Here is a 26,177-nt window from a genome sequence, read left to right on the forward strand (position 1 = left end):
CGAGGCCGATGGGTAAATAACTCGAGTAACAGATACAAGTCGTATAATCGGCAAAATAAAGGGAGGAAGGTAGTAAATGAACCTTCTGAAATGAAGAATCAACCCTGTTTAAAATATGGTATGACATGACATCGACAAAAAACATGTAGGACTGCTAAACATCTTGTAGATCTTTATCAAGCATCCTTGAAGAAACGTACTACCAATGTGGAAATAAATCATATGGAAATGAATCATTCTTCATGTAACACAAGATATGTATCAGACTATGTAACTGACGATATAGAAATACACCTTACTGAAGTCAGGACCGAGTAGAAAATAACAGATTGCGACATTAATTTGAATAGAGATGCATCGGTGATGCAGTACCCCATCGAAGAAAATGATATTTATGGTAGTGGATATGAAAATCGTACTTGTAATGAGTTCTATCAATTACTCTATGATGAATTTGATGAAATGATTGATCGAATTCATAACCCTCCTTAGTAAATAATATTTTTAGTTGTAAATTTTGCATTATATCAATATTTTACTTTTGACTATTGTATAGGAATGTAATATATAAAAATTACATGTTTTCTATCGGTATCTTACATTTATTGTTATGTTCGTTAAGGTATGAATTCTAGAAGTACATTTCTAAGAGATGATGAAGATATTTGTCTGGTAGACAGTGGTACCACGAATTCCATCTTTGGAAGTAAAAAGTACTTCTTGACTCTAAAATTATTTAAAGCTAATGCGATTACTATCGCTGGTTCATTTAGTCTCATTGATGGCTCTGGTCGACCAATTATGATATTACCAAGTGGTACGAAATTAACCATTAACTATGCATTGCATTCAAACAGATCTTTGAAGAATCTGTTAAGTTTTAAAGACATACGTCGAAATGTTCATCACCTTGAGACTAGAGATGAAAATAATGAAGAATATTTGAATATTACTTCAACTGCTTCGAGCCAGAAGCATGATCTCGAGAAATTGACAGCTCTCTCCCCAGATTGTATATTACAAGGATGACGGTCAAATCTTATATTGTTATAAATCAGAAGTTTTATGGTCCAAGTGTGATGACACTTTGGCATAACCCTTTGGGACACTCAGGATCTACCATGATGAGTAGAATAATTCAAAATTCTCAAGGACACCCACTACAAAATCAAAAGATTCTAATAAGTAAGGATTTTGCATGCACACCTTGCTCATTGGGGAAATTAATTGTAAGACCGTCTCACACAAAAGTTCATATCGTATCTCCTAAATTTATGGAAATAATCCAAGGAGGCATGTGGTCCTATTCACCCACCACGTGGACCGCTTTGATATTTGATAAATGGCTCTGCCAGATGATCTCATGTTAATCTTCTGTCTACTCGGAATAATGCATTTGCAAGGTTGCTTGCCCAAATTATTCTATTACGAGCTCATTTTCCCAATTTTCCAATTAAGTCCATACGCCTTGATGGAGCAGGAGAATTTACTTCAAAGGCTTTTGATGCATACTGTATATCAATTGGTATTGTTGTTGAACATTGATGGGCCTAGAAAGTTTCCTTAAAAGGTCACCACCCGCAAGTATACGGGTGTCAAGTAGTAAAATCTAGTAAAATCGGGGTCGATCCGCAGAGACTAAGTCAACCTATTCTAAATCTTATAACTAATCCGGTTTTGTTTGACATTAGTTTTGTGATGAGAAAACTAAATCTAAAATAACAAACTTAAAGACAACGAAAAAGTAATTAATGGAGAATCTTATGTGGAGAAAACCTAGGATTTCGGAATCCACCTTAACATGTATAAATCGCGGCTTAATCAACGACAACTCAAATCTTCTTCTTTTTATAACTCAAGGGAAAGTAGCCAATATACCAACCTCGAAAAATCTACTCTTTAGAACAAACACACCTAATCGTCTAATTTCAAATCACACATTCAAAAGATACTCAAACTATTAGCTATCAAATCCTAAGCATGATACATTAAAGACATTAAGTCCAAATATGAAACATCAAAACATAAGTATAACTAATGAGAAAGATATCATGAACTAAGTGAGAAGAAATTAATATTTCAATATAAAAACATGTCGAAGATATTCGTTATGAAAACATGGCCAAATATTCATACAAAACTAAGGTTTCATTTTAACCCTAGACTAATTGGTTAGCTACTCATATTGAACGAGATAAAACAATAAGTATTAAGCATGAGAGAGAAATATGGAAAGAAAACTGCATTTTTTTCTCACTGATTTTCCCTGTTGCAGCCAAATGCTCCCTGGAGAAAATATTTTCCAGCAACTTTTGAAAATTATTTTCCAGCAACGTTGGAAAGCCAAGCAAAATATTCTTCCTTAACAACAAGACTTCTTTCTCTCTCTACTGTTTCTCTTTATTTCAATTCAGAAGATTAACTACCAAATAAATCGAAGAGAAATGTTATATAAGATTAAAATTTATAAAACAATTTATCTCTCTTTACAAAAAGGGTTATATCCCAAATAGCTCCCAACTTTGTGACCGGCTTCCTGCCGAACCCCCTACTTTATCAAAAATATCCAGATGGTCCCCTTTTTGAGTTACCGTTATAACACCGTTAACTAGTCATCACCTCTCTCTCATCCAACTCACCGCCTCTCTCTGGCACCTCACCTTCTCGCCACCTCATCGTCTTCAATGGCGAAGGTCGCCGGACAACGACCTTCAAAAAAAAAAAATTTATCTCTCCTCTCTCTCTAATTTTTTTTTTATTCTTTAAATCTCTCCTCTTTCTCTCTCTAAAAACTCCGGCGAAGGGAAACCCCTTCGCAGGAGGGTCTGTTCACGAGCAGATCTGTTCGTTGAACAGACCCACCTCCGGCGAAGGGAAACCCCTTCGCCGGAGTTTCTAGAGAGAGAGAAAAAAAAACTTTTTTTTAGAGAGAAGAGAGATAAACCAATTTTTTTTATGTTTGAAGGTCGCCGGCTGGAAATTGACCGACGACCTTCGCCGGTGAATACGATGAGGTGGCGAGAAGGTGAGGTGTGATGAGTTGGATGAGAGAGAGGTGATGACTAGTTAACGGTGTTATAACGGTAACTGAAAAAGGGGCCCATCTGGGTATTTTTGATAAAGTAGGGGGCTAGGCAGGAAGCCGGTCACAAAGTTGGGGGGCTATTTGGAAATAACCCTTACAAAAATCTCTCTCTCCTTCTCTCTTTTCTTTCTTTCTCTCACTACAAAAATCTCACTCTATCTATTTTCTCTCTTTCTCTCACTAAAAGATAAAAAAACAGTAAAAGAAGAAAGACTTCTCTGTTTTGGTTTTCAGTCGCGAGGAAGTAGATGGAAGGTTTCTGAAACATTTTTGTTCTAAGCCGAGATGATTCCCTCTCTGTTCTGCTCTGTCCCTCTATATAGCCAAGAATACCAGTCTTCCTCTATCCAGATTTTTCTTACTCTCCCTACTGTAAATAGGAAATATTGCTCTAATATAAGAGTTATCTTCCCGATTTCCAGCCATATCGATCCATCTCAATTCTCTTTGAATTTTCCATATAAAGAAGGAGAGAGGAACCCATCTATCTTTCTTTCATGTTTAACAGTGAGAAATCTCACATTCCTCTCAATCGAATATTCTCTAAAAATATAGAAAATAACATTAGCAGCCCAAAGAGTAATCAGTATCCCTCCATCAATCTCTTAATGAAATCTCTTGCTTCAATCGAATCTGCTTCCACTCTCAAATCATCTCGTTCAATATGTTATTTCCAACGAATCCCTCTCTATCTCTAATATTTCTTTATCTTCAATTTTTATCTCTCTTTCTTTCCATCTTTGTAAATCTTCCTCTCTCTCCCTCTCTTTTAATAGGGGTAAAAGTGGTACTTAAGTCAATTCAATTTTGGTGCACGATCGATATCCATAAAGGACAGTTTTCGCCGATCGATAATATGGCCGTCATTGTTGTCGCCGTTTGGAGTGCAAAGTAGCTGCCTCCCCGTTGGTGTTTTTGCTAGGTTTATCTTCACAAGCCAGACGTCTCGTGTTGTTGCCATGAGCCTCTGAACCCAGAGTGGTTATGCTCACTAAGTGCAACCTTTCTCGTTGTTATTGTGTCATGTTTGTTCGTTATTACTGCAGTAAATCTTATCGATTTACACCAAAGAAAAGCTTGTTGACCAACCAATTCCATGATTGCCTTAAGGAAGAATGTGTCGAAGAATCGTCTCATCAAGTTATTTTCAAATTGAACTTTCGGTTTGAGTATAGGTCCTCTCCACTCATTGCCAATTGGTTTTGAGTTGGATGACTACAAACTTAACATCTCTAACCAGTCTTCACGGTTTCTTTCTTTCTTTAGTTTCAAAACTTTTTCTCTCTCTATACTGTATTAGAGGAGACGAGATGGAGATAAGGGATAGAAAGAATAACAACTTACCAACAGACCTGGTCCAATCACGTGCAAGTTAATGGCACAAAGGCAAATCGATCCAGTATTGCGCGGCCAACCGACTTAGTATGTGACATGATGACGGGAACCATCGAATGAATTGACACGAGATTTGGAAGCAAGGTGGCGAGCAAGGACTACCAGATTTTGGGCGCGCGCAAGTACTGGATCTTTCTTTAGCAACTATCGTGAGAGAATACCGAAAATTTTGTTGAGCATTCGGATTTATGCCACATGTTTCTGGACGACTTGGTCAATTGATTTTGTTTGACCCCAAGTTTGACTTGATCTAACTTTCTAGCCCGAACTCCATTTTGACTTGGGCTATACTCCTCATCCAAATATCAACATTAGATTCTGATCAGAATATCCAAATGACCAAAATTTCCAGAGCACCAATACCACCAAATGACCGAAATGCCCCTAATGTGTGTTTCTCCCGATTTTATATGTTTTTCGCGCTCAACTCCTTAGAAGACACCTGGACAAGAGAAATACACAATTCATCAGAGTAACTGCTCGAACTAGACTAACTAACCCGAGTTAAGAGATTTAAATGGGACATTTTCATGTCTCATCAAACATCTTGTAGTTTATGTTCATACACAGAATGGTCTTGCAGAATCATTCATAAAACATATACAACTGATTGCACGACCAATGTTGATGAAAACCAAGTTGCATGTTTCTGCATGGGGGGTTGTAGTATTACATGATGCTGCTTAGTTTTGCCTACGACTTACAGCAAATGGTCAACATTCTCCTTTGCAACTTGTTTTGGGTCATCAACCAAACATAGCGCATTTGCGTATTTTTGGATGTGCGGTGCACGTGCCAATTACCCCTATAAGCAGGCAAAATTCGGACCTCAGCGACGTCTGGGGATATATGCTGGTTTAGTTCACCATCTATTATCAGGTACCTAGAACCTATGACAGGTGATACTTTTACTGCAAGATTTGCAGATTGTCATTTTGACGAAAAAAAATTTCGCCATTAAGGGGAGTAAATTTGTCTACAGAGAATAACAAACAAATTGAATTATGTTGGAATACTCAAAGTTTATCTCATCTTGATCCTTATATAAATCAATATGAGCTAGAAGTAGGAAATAATACATTTGCTAGACATTGCAAATAAACTACCAGATGCATTTAATGATGCAACAAAGGTAACAGAATCATATATCCATACTGCTAATGCTCGTGCACGAATTAGTATTCCTGAAGAATCAGGAGAAATTGTTATAGCACATGAATCGTCTAAAATACGTCAGAAGCGTGGACGATCAATTGGTTCTAAACACACTATCTCTAGAACCAATCGCAAAATAATAATTCTGTAGAAGAGACTATTAATGATATGCTCACACTTTCTGAACAAATACTCCTTGAAGGGGGTGAAACCCTTAATGAGGCAGAGATACATAACAATGAGGAAATCTATATAAATTATGAATGTTTGAAAGAAGTGTGGGACCGAACTCAAATAATTGTCAATGAGATATTTTCTTTTGTCATGGCAACCTCAATTCTGAAAGAAAATGATGATTATGAACCAGGCTCTATTGAAGAATGTAGACAAAGACCCGACTGGTCGAAATGGAAAGACGCAATTCAGACAGAATTAAATTCACTCAATAAACTTAGTGTTTTTGGACCAGTGATTCTCACACCTAAGGATGTAATTCCAGTTGGGTTCAAATGGGGTTTTGTTAGAAAACGCAATGAAAATAATGAAATAGCTCGCTACAAAGCACGACTTGTGGTGCAGGGTTTTCTACAAAAACCTGGTATAGATTATGAAGAAACATATTCTCCTGTTATGGATGAAATTACATTTAGATATTTAATTAGTCTGGCAGCTCAAGAAGAACTTGATATGCATCTATTAGATGTCGTTACTGCGTATCTATATCGCAATCTAGAAACTGATATTCATATGAAAGTTCTTGTAGGATTCAAACTACCAGAGGGAAAACCATGTTGTCATGTATTCACTAAAACTTAATAGAGTTTTATATGCTTTAAAGCAATCATGGTGAATGTGGTACAATCGCCTCGATGAATACTTGACCAAGGAAGGATATGTAAATGATTTTATTTGTCCATGTGTATTAATTTAGAAATCAAATATTGGATTCGCTATTATTACAATATACGTTGATGATGTGACGCCTCGTGTTCTGAATCACGGTTTGCCATGCAGTTTATAAAAGAAACTAGGTCTAAGTCTCGCTTAAACGGAGTTTCTAAAATAAACCAAAGCCAAACACTTATCTCCGATAACAAACCAATAAAATGAAGCAACAGAAATCTAAAAAGAAATCATGTTTTCTGAAAACGAACTAAAAGTCAAACGGTCAAGACTAAATTTGGGCAGAGCCTCCTCTGTAAATTGAGACAATCAAACCTGAAAAACCTGTCAAACATTTATATATATACTCACATAAACTTCATATAACACACATCGAAGTCCAAACTCCAAACATCTCACACGTAACTAAATACTACAGTGATACATATATAAGGTTCGTTCTGTGATAATATACATAACTTGAAAATATCAAAAGCTGATCGATCTTACATCAGAAATTGCTCACAGGCAGTATGAGATCGATCTAAGTATATAGTACCTGAACAAAAACAAAAGAAGGAGTGAGATAACTCGAAAGTCAGCTCAGTAGGATACCTAGACATCCTACCCACACCACACACATCAACAGTTTATTATATCAATAGTTTATGAATGTTACATATATACAGAGATATCAATATGCACATCAAGCAAGGCGATATAGCAAGATAATTTTTCCAGCTTACCAAGATCACGACTGAATACGCCCTCAGTCGGGGTCACCTACTATTCGGCTAGGAAGAACCGTTCGGCCTTTGTTAGTATGTAGGCAGGCGGCGCCTTATCGAACGTTTGACTACTGCAGTGTACACATGGATCCACGTAATACCCCGGTAAGAGCTTCTGTAACTCTCCCTTCATCATCATCGCCCATCGGGCTGGCTTGTGATCTCAATACGCATCGAATAGTAAATCTCACCCAAACAATGATACGCTTAGAATATGTCATGACTTACCCAGACGACTATAAGAACATCGTCGTGTAGCAGAGCCATATACCCACGGCGATACAATTATCTCATCTTGAGGCGCGTCCTATCTCCGGCCAGATCTGACGCTTCCTCGCAAGGTAACTCATTGACCATTCGAAGAATACCCAAACATATGCATGAACCTATAATAGTATTAAATGATCTGATAGGCTCCCAAAGCTACAAGAACAGAGCCCTCCTAAAGGTCCCATCAACCAAAAGGAGAAGAGCGTTCTCATGTCTCAAGGTAGGGTAAACCCTGTTTAAAGCCAAGCTTTTACAAGTGTCCACTTTCAGGGAATTAGTATTTTCTTATTAAGAAAACTAGGGTAAACACCCTCTCTCATTTCGGTGAAAACATTGTAAGTATCAATCACAACAGAATTCAAACCACACACACCAGTGGTTTAGTAGAATAAATAAACAAGCATGGCATTGGGTCAATCCCCTATTCACTCCAAGGGTCGGAATACCCCAACTCCCATCCTCTCCGGACCCCATTCCGGGTAAACTAGAATGGTCGTTACCAAACGGCTGGCCACGCACCGAGTGTAACCCTTGACATAATTCATGGCTAATCCATAACATAAAATAAACTAGGGGACCAACCAATGTCCGTCGTCAAACAATCAATACACGTAACACAGATCAAGCGATTCCGCCTCCATGTTATACACGCAGCTCAAGCGATTCCGCCACCACGTGTTTACAATTCACACAAAAAGATCACACAGATCAAGCGATTCCGCCTCCATGTGATTATTTTTCAGAAAAACCGATTTGTTTTTAAAAGAGAAACATCCATAACATAGAGCACACCACATACATACATATCATACCATATCATATCATAAATAAAACTAGAGAACTATAAAAAGAAGAAAATGGCTAAATATATATATATATGTGAAACGGGGATTACCCGTGCCCCAAGTAAGATTCATAGGATCCTACCTCAAATATAATACACCTCAGGTTCAGTACTATCCTCCACCTGAGACTCGGGTTCTTCGAAGACCTCTTCTACGTAGTATTCACTTCCTGTTGCAAGTAAGAAGAAACAAGAGGGTCAATTGACAATTAGAAAATTGTCCGAGGAGATCCTGCAATCTCATAAGATGCTCAGATGCATGAGAATGAACTTATGAACGATATAAGATTCAGTACATAGCTCCACCGAATACTTAACTCGCGTCCTAAACAACTGGACAAGTCCATATAATCTTATCCGTAATTTCGAAGCCATCATATCATATAGACCTTGACCATATGAATTTTCTTAGCCAAATCATCTATATAACAGTGAACCCGACATATAATAGATACCCATTATATACCAAACTATTCTAAAACTGTTCGTTATACAGAAATCGACTATTAAAAGTAATTCGGTAGCACCTCGCCTGCATATGGGTACCCCAGATAAGTCTGAAAGATTTTAAACGAGTCCCAAATCATAAAATCATTGAAAGAACTTAATAATTAACTATTCCAATAGCTCCAATATATGAACCCACTAAAAATTATACCCAACTATATAGCTTCTGATATTACCATCCAATATCTCTCAAATTGGGACGAAACTAAAAAAATTGAACCGCTAGAAATGTAGATGAAGTTGAATAGAGTTACCTGGAAGAAACGGCACAATTTTTCGACTACCGACGATAAACTAATTGGACCGGGAAAATCGAGGTTTTATAAAACCCTAAGGTCATGTTTGGCGCGCGGGAATCGCGCGGGAATCGCGTGGGAATAGAATGTGATTTCTGGGAATTACAATCCCGATATTGTTTGGCTCGCGGGAATGCAGGGGGAATCCTATTCCCAGGGAAATAGGATTCCCTCAAAATGGGGTAATAACAAACCCAGGGAGGGGGGTGGGTTTGTGATTCCCATTCCCGGGAATGCTTTGTTTTAATATTTATAGACCAAATTATCCTTAATAAAACATTAGAATGACTATTATTAAAATCGTCCTCCACATAATATGACAACTAAAAAAATTAAAAACCTATGGTTAGCCACCACCATAGCAATTCTTTCACTCGCTCAAATGTAACTCTCTCTCCCTCTAGTTTTTTTCCTTTTCTCTTGTTCTTTTTTCATTCCAATCGATTTCATAATGTTTAAAAAGAAAATTTTTTAGCCATAAATAATTTTCTTTTTTGAATGGTCAGCGTGCCTCGAACCCTTGACATCCGAAGTGGAAGATTATACCTCTTACCGCTCCAACCAAAAGTTGTTGGCATTTTAAATAAATTTTTAAATACTACTTAATTGGTGTGTCATGTTACTATTTCATATCTACAATTTTGAATGAATAATACTGACTAAAGTATATAATAAAATTGACGTTTTATTTATATTGTTTAAGGATATAATAGGACTTTTACAAAAAAATTATATTCCGATTCTACACGAACCAAACACCAAGTTAGGAATCTATCGGGAATCGAATTCCTATTCCTGGTCAAACCAAACATCAAACTGAATGATCTGATTCCCAGGAATCGCGTTATGGGAATGTGATTCCCGGGAATCACATTCCATTCCCGTCCGCCAAACATGGCCTAAGTGACTTTCACCCGAACTGTCAATGTTGTTGCTGATGGAATTGAAATTGAAAGTGGGTTGCTGGAGTAATACGTGGGCAGTGGGTTGGTTTGTAAAGAATTTAAATGCATGAAGTTGCCACTTGTCAACAACTAAAGTGGCCAACAAAATGACTTTGCTTTAAATCCCTCAATTCCTATGTCCCTTGCAGATAAGTCCCACTAAATTTACAACTCACTATTCCAACCACAATTAATCATTTTATGACCCCCAATTTAACTTCTTATTTTCTCTTTCCTCCCACAACTAACCATGAAAAAATAATTAATTCTTCTCGGCGCTCTAATTCGTCTGATTTTCCAATTCAAAAAATCTGGGTGTTACAGATGATGTAAATCTAATTGAAACAGTTGAAGATATCTCAAAAGCTGGAGAATATCTGAAGAAAGAATTTGAGATAAAAGATCATGAAAAAATAAAATTCTGCATTGGTTTACAAATTAAGAGGAGTATAAGTGGCATACGTGTTCATCAAAATTTATATACTGAAAAGGTTTTGAATATATTTCGCATGAACACTGCATACCTTCTTAGCACTTCAATGGTTGTCAGATCTTTAGATACTGTAAAAGATCCTTATCGTCCTAAAGAAGCTAATGAAGCACTATTTGGTCCAGAATTACCATATTTAAGTGCAATCGTTGCTCTATTATATTTGATTCAATGTACTAGGCCTGATATTTCTTTTGCAGTAAACTTATTAGCCAGGTTCAGTTTGACACCAATAAAGCGACATTAGATGGGAGTAAAGCACATTCTTCGATATCTTCGAGGAACTACTGACATGGGATAATTTTATTCATCAAATGGTTCACAAATAATAGGATACACCGATGCAGGATATCTCTCTGACCCACATAAAGAAGTTTCACAAACATGTTATGTTTTTACTAGTGGCGGTACAGCTTTCTCATGGCGATCGAGTAAGCAAAGTATGCCCCCTACATCTTCTAACCACTCAGAGATTATTGCTCTTCATGAAGCTACCAGAGAATGTGTATGGCTCAGGTCAATTATCAGTCATATTATAATTTAATGTGATCTTTTTAGAATTACAAAGTCACTTACCATTATTTATGAAGACAATGCGGCTTGCATTGCTCAAATTAAGGAATGATATATTAAAGGTGACAAAACGAAACATATTTCGCCTAAGTTATTTTTCTCGCACCATCTACAGAAGAAAGGTGAAATTAATATTCAGAAGATACAATAATGTGAGAATTATGTTGACTTGTTTACCAAGTCTTTGCCTACTACAATGTTTAGAAAACTAGTACACGGCATCAGAATGCGAAGCTTGAATAACCTGATGATGTACAACTACATAGGTCCACGATATGATGTTCATCAGGGGGAGAATATTGTCATGTGAATATTTTTGCATCACTACTACTGTAAGCCTGTCAATGGATATCTGAATATTTGACATCCGATCTGCATCCGTATTCGAATTTTAAAAAAATATTCGAAATTTCGGATATCGGATACGGATTCAGATATTCCGGATATCTGCTTATCGGATACGGATACACTAATATTCGATCCAATAAATATCCGTATCCGATAAGTAATATAAAAAAATATTAAAAATTTAAATTTATTCATAATAATATATAAAATGTATGGTTGAGATTTATTATTTAGATCTAATGGTTAAAAATTTATAGGAAAAATTTGAAATTTTGTTAAAGTTTCGGATATCGGATATTATCTGATATCCGTTAATATTTTCGGATTCGAATTCGGATATTGATTTATAATATCTGTCGGATAATTATCGGATACGGATATTTGGATAGCTTATCGGATTCGGATACAGATATGCCTATATCCGATCCGAAAAGCTACCGTTTACAAGCCTATACTACTGGATATCTATGCTTTGTACTCTTTTTCCTTCGTCTAATTTTTATCCCAATGGATTTTTCTGACAAGGTTTTAACGAGGCAGTATTTTGCTATCCAGCGCCACTCAGAATCTCTTTTATTATAGTCTTTTCTATTATCAAATTTGGTCCCTCTAGGTTTTCTGACAAGACTTAACGAGACAACTATTTTGAGTCGTGGTCATCCAAGGGGAGTGTTATAATGTGTGGCTGCCCAAAAAATTTGTGATAGTCTTATCCTATAGGGTACCTATAAGAAAAGTGCTTATAGCATAAAGATTCTCTTTGATTGGATTATGTGGGGTTCAAAATAATGAAACGGGTGATTTAGAAATCAAGTTTCTTAAAATGTAAGATAACTCCCAACCCTCTTGTAATGAGGTGTCTCATGGTGGTGAACCAATCCAGCATTAGCACCATGAGGTGTACTATGGTGTGTGAATCAATCCATGCACTTAATAGTATATAATGTCCTCCCTCTACCTTGTGAAAAGATAAAACGAGTTAAGAAACAAATAATAATGATTTGGTTATACAACTAACAATGAGTAGTTCAACAAAAAAAAAAAAACTAACAATGAGTCGGTCCTTAGTAATAAAAGCAAGTTTTGATGAATAAAACTTCTTCATATTATATCTTTCAATCTCTTCTCTAGATTATTAAATTCATAATGTCATAGATATTTTAGACATTCCATAATATTTAGTTGATAGACTGAGGCACGTTTTCACCTTGATATTTCAAACATTTCATAGGTAAAATATGTTGTAGACATTTCAAGATATTGAATCCATAAAAGAAAAGTATTCATGTCACGTATTATTATTATTATTAGGAGGATGAGTTTTAAGTCCAAAATCGCATGATCAATGAGTCTAAAGACCAAAGATAAACTGAAATAGAAAATAAATCCACTCAAAGTAAATTACATGTCTATCCTCTCATTCTCTTTTACTACCTAACCTATCCTAACTTAAAAAAAATAACCTAAAATAAAATATACCATAATATTTAGAGACTCATTAAATGATTTCCTCAAAAACAAACTTTCCTTCCGAAAAAAAGTTGCCTTTTCCGTTTAGCAGAATACTTTGTTTTAGATTTATATTAAAATTGAGCCAAATCAAACCGAAAAGAGAGAGAGAGAGAGCATCATCACTTTCTAATATACGAATTAGGTTTTGATAACATCTAAAGCTTAATCTCTTTATAAAGTTTAGTTACTACTACAACTTCTCTAAAAAAATTTACTTTAGCCCGACAATTTAGGGTTCTATCTAATTTAGGTTTTTGTATTGTAGTTATAATGATTATTTCAAGAATAGTTTTAGATATAGAATATAGTGACTTTCAATAAAAAGTAAATATTTTGTCTAGCATTATGAAATTTCTTATAAAACTTTATCAATGGTTACTACTCAAACCTGGTTTTTTGACAACCATTGAACATTATATGGTGTAATATGGGTAATAGTTCCAGAACATATCGAATTTCATAAACAATTTCCTTTTTTTGTCTAGCATTTTTCAAGTTTATCATAGAACCTTTTAATGGTTACTACTCAAAACTAGTTTCATAAAAAAACTGACTTGTTTGACTAGCATTTTTTAGTTTCTTATAGAAACAGATAAATTCTGGCTACCCAAACTTGTTTTGTATGTTAGTTTGGTTAACACACATTTGTAATTTAACTAGTATATATGTTTTTTTGTTAGTCATGGCACATTCAGACAAATGTTAAGATTAAAACTTCAGACCGACAAGAAACTCGATTGTCGAACTTCGGTGGCTGCAAAAGATAATGTAACTCAAAAACACGAGGTGCGAAAAAGTTTAAGGAAAAGAATGTTACAACAGACACGGGGGCGTACGGTAGAACCTAATTCAAAGAAGAGGAAATCAAGAGATGTTGGGTTATGGTATATAATTAATATTTTATTTCCAAAACTTATAACATAATTAGCAGTTGAAATCTTTTAGTATTTTTTTGCCATATCAATGAAAACAACTTTTATGTTTAAGCATTTTTTAAATTCTGATGTTATTTGTGTTGTGTATGTAGCAAAACGACTCACCCGGAAGGACAAAAAGGAAAATTTTGATAGATGACCCAGTTGAAAAGATAAAGATAGAGAAAGAGGTTAGACCTGCAAAGTGCAAAAGTAAGAAGATAGATCATTCTGCGGAGGAAGCTCAATCAGAATCTGAAAGTGTAAGTTTTTCCACGAAATTCTTATTGATGTGAATGCAATGTCTGTTGTTTCTATGAATGTATGAATGTTATAGGTATACAAAGTCTGGTAACAAATTAATAACAGATGCTAATAGAATAAAAAATATTCATAACAGATGCTAACAAAATCAATATAAATGTTAGTAGAATACTTAAAATTTAGCAAAAACAATTTCATTGTACAATACATTATGTTATAGAAATTTATCGATTTTGCATAAACTGTCTTAATGCTTTAAAAATGCTTGTGTTGTTCATGGTTAATAAAAATTTTGGGAGTTGAAATTTTATGATTTAAATGAAACTGATTTAATGTTTTTCATTCTTCTATGTCACTGATAGGACATTGCATCAAAAAAGAGGAGGATAAAAGTGCAGGAAAAGTATAATTTTGTTGGTCAAGAAAAAAATGGTTCTTCTATTGACAAATTCCAGTAGTATAGATACAACGTCAAATTGGTAGTTGACATGGTGCGCTGGCTGGAACCATTGATGAGCGAAGCTAAAAAAAACAGTTGTCGATACGTCTTTTGTTCGTTTCTATTGCTGGAATGTTAGAGGTTTGAATGATGATAGGAAGATTATGATGGTACGAGACTTTATTCGTATTCAAAAGTTATGCGTGTGTGGGATTGTAGAGACTAAAGTACTTCAAAGAAACAGAGCAAAGGTGCAAAATGGTATTAATCCGTTTTGGTCTTATCTTGATAATTATGATGTCGGGGGTGATGGACGAATTTGGCTTGCCTGGGATCCAAATGTTGTAACAATTCAACTAGTTTTTTGTTCAGCCCAGATTATAGCAGTTCGTGTTGAGTGGGAAGAGAAAGTGTTCATGCTTGCAATGGTGTATGGTTATACTTTTTCGGCTGGTAGAACTACTTTATGGGCAGAAATTGAAGAACTGGTGGGTACTTATGAGTTACCATGGCTGCTTATGGGGGATTATAATTCTATTCTTCACGCAGACGATAAAGTAGGGGGCGATAAGGTACGCCCAAGTAACTATTCAGATTTCTATTTATGTACTCAGAATGCCTTTCTGCTTGATTGCCCATATACAGGCTATCGCTATACTTGGACGAACTCTCAAGCGGGTGCTCGCAATATTCTCTCAAAATTGGATAGATGTCTTATGAACATCAGTGTGCTTGATCTTTTTCCGGGTGTTAAGGCCGAGTTTTTACCTCCGGGCTGGTCTGATCATTCACCAATGGTGGTTAACCTTAAAGAGACAAAACAGATTGGTCGACGCCCATTTAAGTTCTACAATTGCTGGTTGGATGACCCAGGTTTCATAGATATGGTTGTGACAGCGTGGTCGATAAGAGCGGTTGGCAGTCCGATGCATCGATTGATGACCAGACTTAAGGCTGTTAAAAACCGGATTATCCAATGGAAGGGAACGAGGTATGCAAACTTATCAAATCAAGTGGATTCGGCTAGCACTCTTATGCATGAATGTCAGAAACAATTATTCGAAAATCCTTCGGATCCCGTCCTACGACGAAATGAGAGGATAGCAGTCAAAGAGTATGTATCAAAGTTATCATTCGAGACGTCTATAAGGAAGCAGCAATCTCGAGTCAAATGGCTCACGTTAGATGATCAGAATACGCGATTTTTTCATAGTTCGGTGAAGGAAAGGAGGTCTCGCAATAATATTGTAAAAATTCAAGACGAGAACGGTACTGAAATTAGTGACTTGGAGGCTATTCCAAACAGATTTGTAGAGTATTATATAGAACTGCTTGGTACTGCTTCCCCTCATCCAGAGGAAGATGATGTTCTAACGGAACTAGAGTTCCTGAATATACTCGGACCAGATTCAGCGTTATCCCTTGAAGCTATGGCATCTCGGGATGAAATAATAGCGGCACTTGCTTCTATAGGCTCAGATAAAGCGCCTGGGCCGGATGGGTTCCCGTCCTTGTTCTTCAAATCATTATGGGACATGGTGGGTGATGATTTCGTACTAGCCATACAAAGCTTTTTCCAATCAGGACGTCTTCTTCGTCAGGTAAATTCTACTCTAATTACATTGATCCCAAAAACTTATAACCCTTTGTTGCTAAGTGACTACAGGCCGATATCGTGCTGTAACGTGATATATAAATGTATCATGAAGATCTTAACAACCAGGTTAAAGCAGTATGTGTCCACTTTAGTCAGTGAAAACCAATCGGCATTCGTCCCCGGTAGGTTAATACAAGATAATATCATGCTGGCGCATGAACTAGTTAGAGATTACGGCAAATCTCAGGGAGTTGATCGATGTGCGGTGAAGATTGATTTACGGAAAGCATATGATACGGTTCGCTGGTCGTCTTTGTTTAAAATCTTGAAGAAGTTTGGGTTACCAGATAAATTTATTGGGTGGGTTGAAGAGTGTGTCTCCACTCCAAGATTCTCCGTTATGGTGAATGGTGGCTCGCATGGTTATTTCGAGGGAAGAAAGGGATTGCGGCAGGGCTGCCCGTTATCCCCCTATCTCTTTGTCATGGTGATGGAAATTTTCTCTATTTTAATTAGCCAAAAACAGCGAAATGGTGATCTAAAGCTACATCCCCGTTGCAAAGACCCGATAGTTACTCATCTCTGTTTTGCAGACGACTTAATGGTCTTTACGCGGGGAGATGTTGGTTCAGCTTTAGCCTTACAGAATGCAGTCGACACCCTTTTTAAGGGAACCGGACTTGCTGTGAATGTTGGGAAAAGCTCCATATTTTGTGCAGGGATGACAGTCGAACAAGTGGAGTCTTTTAGAGCTATTTTGGGATTCCAGATCGGTACCTTACCTATTAGGTACCTCAGCCTTCCTTTACTGGCTTCTCGTTTATCGTATAAGGATTGTTTACCGTTAATCAATCAAATTCAAGTTCGTGTGCAGTCTTGGAAGATACGGTTCCTATCCTATGCAGGTCGTCTTATCCTCATTAAAGCAGTATTAGGTAGCATGCTGGTTTTCTGGACTTCTGTGTTTGTACTTCCAAAAAGAGTCTATAAGGAGATCAACCGAATCTTTAATCGATTCCTATGGAAAGGGTTAGAAGAGGGAAGCAACAGACCAGCAGTAAATTGGCGAGATGTCTGCCTACCAAAGAGTGAAGGAGGTCTCAGGATACACGATATAGAAATCATGAACTACGCACTGAATTTACGGCATGTCTGGGACATTATTAGCGACAAAAATACAATATGGGTTCGATGGGTGAAGCGGAATTTGATTCGCAAGCAAAATTTCTGGACTATGAAAGAACCGAGTAGTTGTTCCTGGTGTTGGAGAAGGATACTAGGCTGCAGAGGTATGGCTAGATATTTAGTACATTATCTCATTCATGATGGTACACACACTTATTTCTGGAGGGATATTTGGCATCCCATGGGTTCACTAATGGACTATTTTGCCAACAAAACCCGATTTGATGTGAACTGGAGAGAAGACGCCCTAGTATCTGATTTCCTCACAGATGGTCAGTGGATTATTCCTGAACAGTTTCGATTAACATTTGGTGAGGTATTTAATGTGTTACCTGGAGTGGAAGTTGGGGGTTTGGAGAGTGATACGGTGGTCTGGAAAACAACTAGTTCCGGTGAATACACAGTAAGGGACACATATAATTCTATAAGGCGGAATGGTAATCTGGTTTCATGGTCAAAGCTTGTTTGGTGCCAGGAAGGGATACCAAAGCACTCTTTTATCACAGGGGTAGCTATGAAGCGAGGGTTGAAGACAAAGACAAAGCTCCGTGAATGGGGACTCGAGGTGGATGAGGTCTGCCCACTATGCCTAAGAGCGAGAGAGACCGATGAACACATCTTCTTTCAGTGCTCATTTTCTCTTCAAATCTGGTCAGACTTGCTAAGTTTACTTGGTATACGTAGAAATCATACGGGTATCTGGTTGGAGGAAGTAGATTGGTGTGTGACTACATTTAATGGAAACTCTGTTCTTGGTCGCATTGGTAGCCTAGTGTTTAATGGCTATTTCTACCACATCTGGAAAGAAAGAAACAATCGGGTTTTCAGGCAAGAGACAAAGACCGAACAACAGCTAATGCAGGATGTTGTTAGTGATGTTAAGATAAAGGTGGTTGCTTGGAAACATAGGCCCATTGGGATTAATGGGACCCAACAGATCCTTGAAAGGTGGAATTTGGTGATCCCACTTCATTTGAAGGCAACTACGACTTGTAAATGGGCAGGCCCACCAGAAGGTCACATTCTCATAAACACGGATGGTGCTTTTGATGCTAATTCAGGTGGTTATGGCGCCATACTTAGAAATGACCGAGGTGATGTTATTGTGGCAGCAGATGCCCGTGCACAAAGATGTTCGGTTATAACACACGAACTGCAGGGGATACGGTTAAGACTACAGTTAGCAAATAAATTTGGCAAGAGACAAGTTCGTATTGCTACAGACTCTTCACTAGTTGTTCTTATTTTATCACAAACCGAGAGAGAGCCACCATGGCAGATCACAAGATTAGTCAGAGAGATACGGACTATATGGAATAGTATGGATGATTGCACAATTATACACGTGTATCGCGAAATAAATCAAGCGGCCGATTACCTTTCTAAACTGAAACCAGATTCAGGCTATAAGGAAATGAGTTCAAATGTGTTACCAGAAGAATTAGAAAAGATTGTGAGGGAAGACAAACAGGGTATAATAAGAGTTAGGGGTCATTGAATTTCTTGTTTACTTGTTCTCGGTTTTTTTGTTTCCCTTTTCTGGATAGTTGGTTTATTTCTTTATTGGTTTAATGTTTCTGTGTAAAGGGTAGGGTCCCTTCAACCCGCTGACAAATTTCAAATAAAAAAAAAACTTCAACATTGTAACAAACTCATAAAATGCTAGCAAAATAGTAATTGCCTTTTAAACTACTGTATCAAATTCATTCAACAGATCCCATAGAATGTAAAAAATGCTAGTCGAATCAATAAGATGCTAACAAAATAGTATTTGCTTTTTAAACTACTGTAACAAATTCATCCAATAGATGTTAATAAGATGTAAAAATCGCTATTAGAATCAATAAGATGCTAGCGAAATAGTATTTGCTTTTTAACCTACTGTAACGAATTCATAACAGATGCTAACAAAATAGTATTTGCTTTTTTAACCTACTGTAGCAAAAAATGTAACAAAAATAATTTCACATTATATATTTTAATTACTAAAAAGTATTTGTAAACTTACTGTAACAAATTCATAAGATGCTAGCAAAATAGTATTTGCGTTTTAAATAACTCTATCAAATTCATTCAACAGATGTTAGTAGAATGTAAAAAATGCTAGTAGAATCAATAAGATGCTAACAAAATAGTATTTACTTTTTAACCTACAATAACAAATTCATTCAACAGATGCTAATTGAATGTAAAAAATGTCATTAGAATCAATAAGATGATAGCAAAATATTATTTGCTTTTTAACCTGCTGTAACAAATTCATTCAACAGATGCTAATAGAATGTAAAAAATGCTATTAGAATACAGAAAATGTAGCAAGAAAAATATCACCATATAAAACCTTTTTATGAAAAAAAGATTTTAGTAGAGATTTCAACATTCACTTTTACCAAAAAGTGATAAAAAATGTTACATTTAAGTTTCTTGTTAGAATAAAATAATTTTTTTAAGAAGATTGTAGTAATAGAAATTGTGTTAATAGAGATTTATAGATTTCTAACGATCAATTTAAGTTGGACATACATCACATACGAATTTGTAGATGTCTAATTGGATCAAGGTAGGGATAAAAAGCAAATCACAAATTCATACTTTCTTGAAGTTCAAAGAACATAGAGTTACAGAGAGAGAAACTCGTCTTTAGTAGAGAGCTTCTCGTTTTAGGTAAATATCAATTGATATGGTAGGTTACTTTAGACAAATATGAGTTTTTGAAATAATATATTTTCTTGAATTCAAATAATATAGAGTTACAGAAAGATAAACTCGTTTATGGGAGAGAAAAACTAGTTTTAGGTAAATATCCGTTGATTTGGTAGGTTACTTTAGAAAAATATAAGTTTTGGAAACAAAGATTGACATTAAATATCCACCATATATATTCTTTCATAAAATTTATGGAAAGAACAATTGTATTAACTCAACCATTAGAAACCATTAGTTAAAAAATATTCACGAAAGGACAAAAATGTGAAAATTAAAGGATTGATGCATGGGGCCCACCGAATAGTTAATTTTTGGACTTATTTTACATTTTTTGTTTATTTTGGTTTTATTTTATTTATTGATTTAGGAGTGGATATATGACTAATTGCCCCCCCTATTTTTGGACCTTAAACTGAAAAATCCTAATATTATGATGTAAATTATTATCTTATCATATTCAATATAGGGAAGTTTTATAAGCAATGCTCAAAGTTGTTAAAGACAATGTGTTTTCACTCACTACTTGGCCAAAACAAATTTACTATAAAAGGTTAGAGGCAATGCCTATCTTCATTCTTCTGTGGGAAAAATCGTCGACTGACAATTTCTAACCGGCGACCTTAACTAAAAAAAACTCTTCCTTCTTCTTTTCTTCTCTCTACCATCTCTCCGTCTTGTCTTTGAAGTTTGGTTTCCCGACGATCCAGACTTCGAATGTCTTGTTTCCCAACCACACCAGATCTCGTGTTGATTTTGTTCAAGAAAGACGAACTCAATCTAATAGTTCTCTCTTGTGAGCATCAATAATGGCTTTGAATTTCAAATCCATCCCTTTAATAGGTCTTCTATGTTTGAACTACAAACCCTAATTCTTGAATTATACATTTACTAGTGTTCTCAATACTCGTTTTTTCTATTTTAAGAGATTAGTAGTCTGAGATTTATTGCATTTCCTTAGAGATGGAAGTCTGGAGAACTTTTATTGATTTATAGTGAACTGCTTGAATTTAGTGTTGTTATTGTTAGTTAACATTCTTTTTGTTTTGTTTGACTTTATACATAAGTCTTCTAGGGGATAAGTATGATGATCTAAAAATGGTTGAAGATCCAGGGGTAATTGAAACTAGATCTCGCGTGTTTTTTTTCCATCTTCTCTAGATTTCGCCTGGTAGACAAACCACACCTTCAACCTAGATCTCGTATGTTTCGAAACATTTCCGAATCTGAAGAAGATGAAGAAGGGACGAGGAAGCGGGAGAAAAAAAATTCAGACAAGGTCGCCGATAGAAGCAGGTCGACGGTCGGTGACGACCTAACAGCGTTACGTCAAACATTAGTTGAGACATTGCCTCCTAAACACACATTGTCTTTAACCAAACTAGGGGTTGCCTTCAGCGAGATTGCCTATAACAATTTTGGGCATTTCCTATAAAAACTCCCATGAATATATTATGATTTGAAATATACTTCTTGTCTCCGTGGACATTTGAGTATATGTGGATATTGAATTATTGATGGACAATTGGTATATATTTATTATTATGATATTTAAATTACAATTATCTTATCATATAAAATAAAATATTTTACTACTATATGAATATATGTTTTTGAACTTTCGTGAACGTCTAGATTCCGTGGACAACGATGGATAATTGGTTGATATTTATTATTATTATATTATTAGAATTATTTTCTTTTTAGCCTTCTAGTTTGTGATCTGCTTCCTTTTTAAAACTGTTGTTCGTAAATTCAAAGTTAACCCCCATTTTTAACTTTGTCAGTTAACTTTAATGGTTAACCTTTTTGTTGCCATAATTGCCCTTCTTATAAAAATGATTTCAAAATCGAATTAATTCAAAAACATTTAGTCACCTCATCTCCTCCACTTCACCGCAATTCACCTCCATGTCACATATCTCTCTCCACCTCATACTTTCTTCTCCGGCGAAAGGTTATCGGCCAAAATTTGTCGGGTAGGAAAAATAGTGAAGAAGATCACCAAGTACGATCGAATTAGGGATCATAATGTTTAGCTAGAAATCAACTACGATCGTCGAATCAATCTGACAATTCGCAGCTAACTACGACAGGATCCTATAACGGGTTACACTAAAGAGTGTCAATTTGGTCAGAAGCATGTGACTAGAGGGAAGATAGTAAAAGGTTAGATTAGATTCAATTTGGAGGCCTAAAAGGTCCGAACAATAGTCGGACAAATATAGAAGGAATCGGGCTTAAAAAAGAGGCCAGATAAATAAAAGGGGCGACCCATGTAATGCAGACAATCAGAATCATGAATAAAAAACTTTTGTTGTGAATACGATTGTATCTAAAGATAAGGCAAACATATATTCGACGTTATCTAGCCTCTGCAGAGCTGATATTTCCCAGGTTGTCGGTTAAAGTGGCGGAGTTCATTCAGGTTAACATCTTTGTTGGTATAGTCAATGTCACGATCATGCGTATGAAGGGATCCAACACGTGCCGCTTAGGGAATCGGTTGACTTCTTTGACTGGTCAAGCTGACCAATATTTGGCTCAGCTGGTTGGGTTTTCAGATCCATCAGAATTAGTTAATTTTGGTTGTGAAATTTTCTCTCTCTAAAAATGCACTGAGAAAATTTGGGAGAATGCCTTTTTTTTAGAAATGGGTTACGATCTACGTTAGTCATTAAGAGGCACTGATACATCATCAAGATGTGATAAGCATGATAACTGCTGAAGTTAAACTATAAATGAAAGAGACAATAGATTCCACCTCGTATGGGAATCAAACCTAGGACCTCTAGATTTTTGGAGTTTATGTCAAAACTTTCAACCACTTGGGCAACAAAGTGTTGACGAGGGAATGCCTTATACATTTTAAAATGTCCTAGATTTCGTTCGTGGCTTGAACTATATATTTGTTGAATGTCTTCTACATATTATGGATGTACGCGTTCGAGAATTTTTTTTTCTTTACATTTGATTATGTAAGTACATTAAAAAATGTAACATACAATATTAAAAAAACACAAAATTAGTACAGTACCAAAATTAGTACAGTACCTTCATAAATATCCTATGCATTTGGGAGATATTTTTCAAATTATCTTTTACATTTGATTATGTCAAGTACATTCGTAAATGTCCTATGCATTGAGGAGATATTTTGTGATAGTCCCACATCGCTAACGAGAGTGTTCGGAGTCTGGGCTATAGGTGTACACTCAAGCTTAGTAATAGTAAGTATTGAGGTCTTTTGGGAGACTCGTGGTGCCTTCGCCAAGAACAAAATCCCGTACTTGTGTGAGGTGTTTAACGGGGGGACAATACCGACAATTGCTAGGACTTGGGGCATCACAAGTGGTATCAGAGTCCCCTTAGCAGAAGGTGGGGGGAGTGTCTAGAGCTTGAGCTATAGGTGTACTCCAGATGTACGCTCAAGCTTTGAACAAAACCCCATACCTGTGTGAGGTGTCTAAAGCGGAGACAATATCGACAACTGCTACGGCTTGGGACGTCATATATTTACTCAGAGGTGTGACTTTTTGGACTCCTAACCTAACTACATCATGTGCAAACCCCACTTTTTTTTATGAACAATACTTATATTACTGAATCAGAGTACCATTACAATACATATGAACTACAAAATAAAGAACACTAGACCAAGACTTAGATCTATTCTTCTTTCAAGCCTATTTAGCTAACTTGTCAGCTTGCGAATTGAGGGTTCTTTTTGTGTGGCTGAATGTGACGCTTTCCAGTTTGCCTTTGATTGCTCTTATCTTGCTAATATGGATCAACGATTGCCATTGGATTTGATGACGCCGATTATTTGTCACTTTCTATGATAATCCTCCTGTGGTTATGTTTTTCTTCCCAAATGAGACCATCGAGAATTGCTATAGCTTCACTTTCCTCATTGTTGTAAGGCAAAGATGGGGGTTGCCAATGTTCCACCGAAGTGAAGCAATTTTTCCTTTAATGTTGGTATTTTTTGGAGAAGCCATTATCATTTTTACCACTGTACTGGTATTGGTGATAGAGTACTGGAAACAATGATCACATCTGGTTTTCGATATGTGCGATAAGATGGTAACAAAGTGAATGTTGTTTGACGTATAACAACTTTGTGTTTCATTCTGCCAAGAAAGAATCCATTCTTTTAAAGATGTAATGTTGTCAGATATTATATTAAAATAGAACACATATATTTCTAGCTAAGGGACAATGTAACAACGCATGCTCAATAGATTATTGGGAAGTTTTATAAGGCCTCCCCAATTTTGTTAAAAGGCCTCCCCATGAACCATTTTACTTGCTAAATTATTACTGAGGGGAGGCCTTTTAACAAAAATGAGGGGGCCCTATAAAATCTCCCTTGATTATTTTAGTACAGTTAGGACATGGGGCGGCCCAGACCCCGACATACTTGAGAGCCTCTTACTTCTAAGTTTAATAGACTTATCCGACTGAAATAAATACAATTAGAACAAGACTTCTGACAAAAAACAAAATATAGCTCAGTTGATAGGAACTTAGTTCGGGTGATGATAGACAGAGGATTGAAACTGCATTCAAGCAAAATCAAATTTTATATTTTCCTTTTCTTTTTGTACCTAAAAAGGCCCCTACTTTTAAATTGGCTTTGGCCTCAAATTAATTTGGGTCAGCCCTGGTTAGGACAAATCAAAATATTGCCAATATATTTGCCTATTCTCTCCTTGATCGGGCGGGCTTTAGTACAGATTTTTCAAATAAAAAAATGAATACGAGGGATGGTCCGGATCCAGATGGACCGGATGAAGTTCCATTTGACTGAGTCAGGTGGAGTGGTGATATTATTAAATGTGCAAACCCCACTTTTTTTTTTTTGATGAAATTGTGCAAACCCCATTTAATCATAGATTATTATAGACTCATAAAAAACTTCATCTTATGTCTTGGATCATTAAAGATTCGTCAAGAGAATAAAAATTGTGCTTGTATTGAATAATCCAGCACAGTTATCAGTAACAAATATTCAATTATTTTAAGTTCAATATCATCAATTTTCTAGGTAGATACGTTCTGGATAATAGGGAACAATCCTGTCCAACTCCAAAGTTTGAAATCATTACCATTCTCTATTCAGTACTATTTCTTACCCATTGTTAATCTACAAGTTAATTTTTCATCAAAACCCTAGATTTCAATCCAAAAACAAAAAAGAACCGAGAAGTTTGAAGTTAGTGCATCAGTATTCTGAAATTATTCCTCAAGGAGATATAAACTAATCTCCAGTAGGTTCAAAGTGAAGAATAATATATTTGAATCATCATCTGCACTCCACAATTCAGATAAAAAGAAAACCCTAACGATTTTGTTGAACAAGTAAAGAAAATAAAAGTAAGATGTAGAGGAGCAACAATCAGATCGTCAATCAGTAAAAATGGACGACTGAAACGATATCTCACCAAATTATTCTTCCTCTGTTTCTTGTTAACAAGATGTACTTAAATAACAATCTTGTTTTCTTAAAGAAACAGAGGGATCGATTAAAACAAAATTAACAATCAATTATCAAAACCAAAATTTAATAGAGATAGAGAGAGAGTGAGCGGAGTGGCTGTGGAAAAGTAAGAGTAAACCCTAACCCTAAAAAGTAATTCGGAATGGTAGGAATGTATTATGAAGCATCTTACGGCAATTTATAAGCAAAATTGTGAGTTGCCCTAGTTATAAAAGTTGAGATAAGCTTGTTGGATATTTCCTTCCACCCAACTTCTACTTCAAGAGCCGAAAGTAGATGCTGACAATGGGCCGAAATGGGTATTCTAAGCCTGGGCTTGTAGGCGTCCAAGAGAGAAACGAATGGGTCATCTTTCACGGCTTTATTTAGGGAATTGTTAAATGCACTCACCATTTTTGTTATGTGCACTCACATCCTCTTTCAATTGAATAAAAATTTACCTTTGATGTGAGTGTATATAAAAAAAATGGTGAGTGCATTTAA

General features: G+C 36.0%; 1 protein-coding gene and 1 non-coding gene across 2 annotated transcripts; one reads left to right on the forward strand and one right to left on the reverse strand.

The window, feature by feature from the left end:
• Positions 1-624: 624 nt before the first annotated feature.
• LOC147549499 (uncharacterized) lies at positions 625-18,986 on the forward strand. Its single transcript, XM_086668313.1, has 6 exons — positions 625-1,012; positions 10,491-10,872; positions 13,770-13,875; positions 14,117-14,266; positions 14,630-14,721; positions 14,846-18,986. The coding sequence occupies exons 1-6, from the start codon at positions 625-627 to the stop codon at positions 18,984-18,986; spliced, it is 5,259 nt and encodes a 1,752-aa protein (XP_086524439.1).
• A 6,589-nt stretch (positions 18,987-25,575) lies between these two features.
• LOC147549500 (small nucleolar RNA snoR111) lies at positions 25,576-25,700 on the reverse strand. Its single transcript, XR_015239008.1, has one exon. It is a non-coding gene; the product is annotated as a small nucleolar RNA snoR111 (small nucleolar RNA).
• Between the last annotated feature and the right edge of the window lie 477 nt (positions 25,701-26,177).

Source organism: Eschscholzia californica, unplaced genomic scaffold (genome assembly GCF_041429995.1).
Source record: "Eschscholzia californica isolate CP2 unplaced genomic scaffold, dmEscCali1.0.p SCAF_3, whole genome shotgun sequence".
In the NCBI taxonomy this organism is placed as follows: Eukaryota; Viridiplantae; Streptophyta; class Magnoliopsida; order Ranunculales; family Papaveraceae; genus Eschscholzia; species Eschscholzia californica.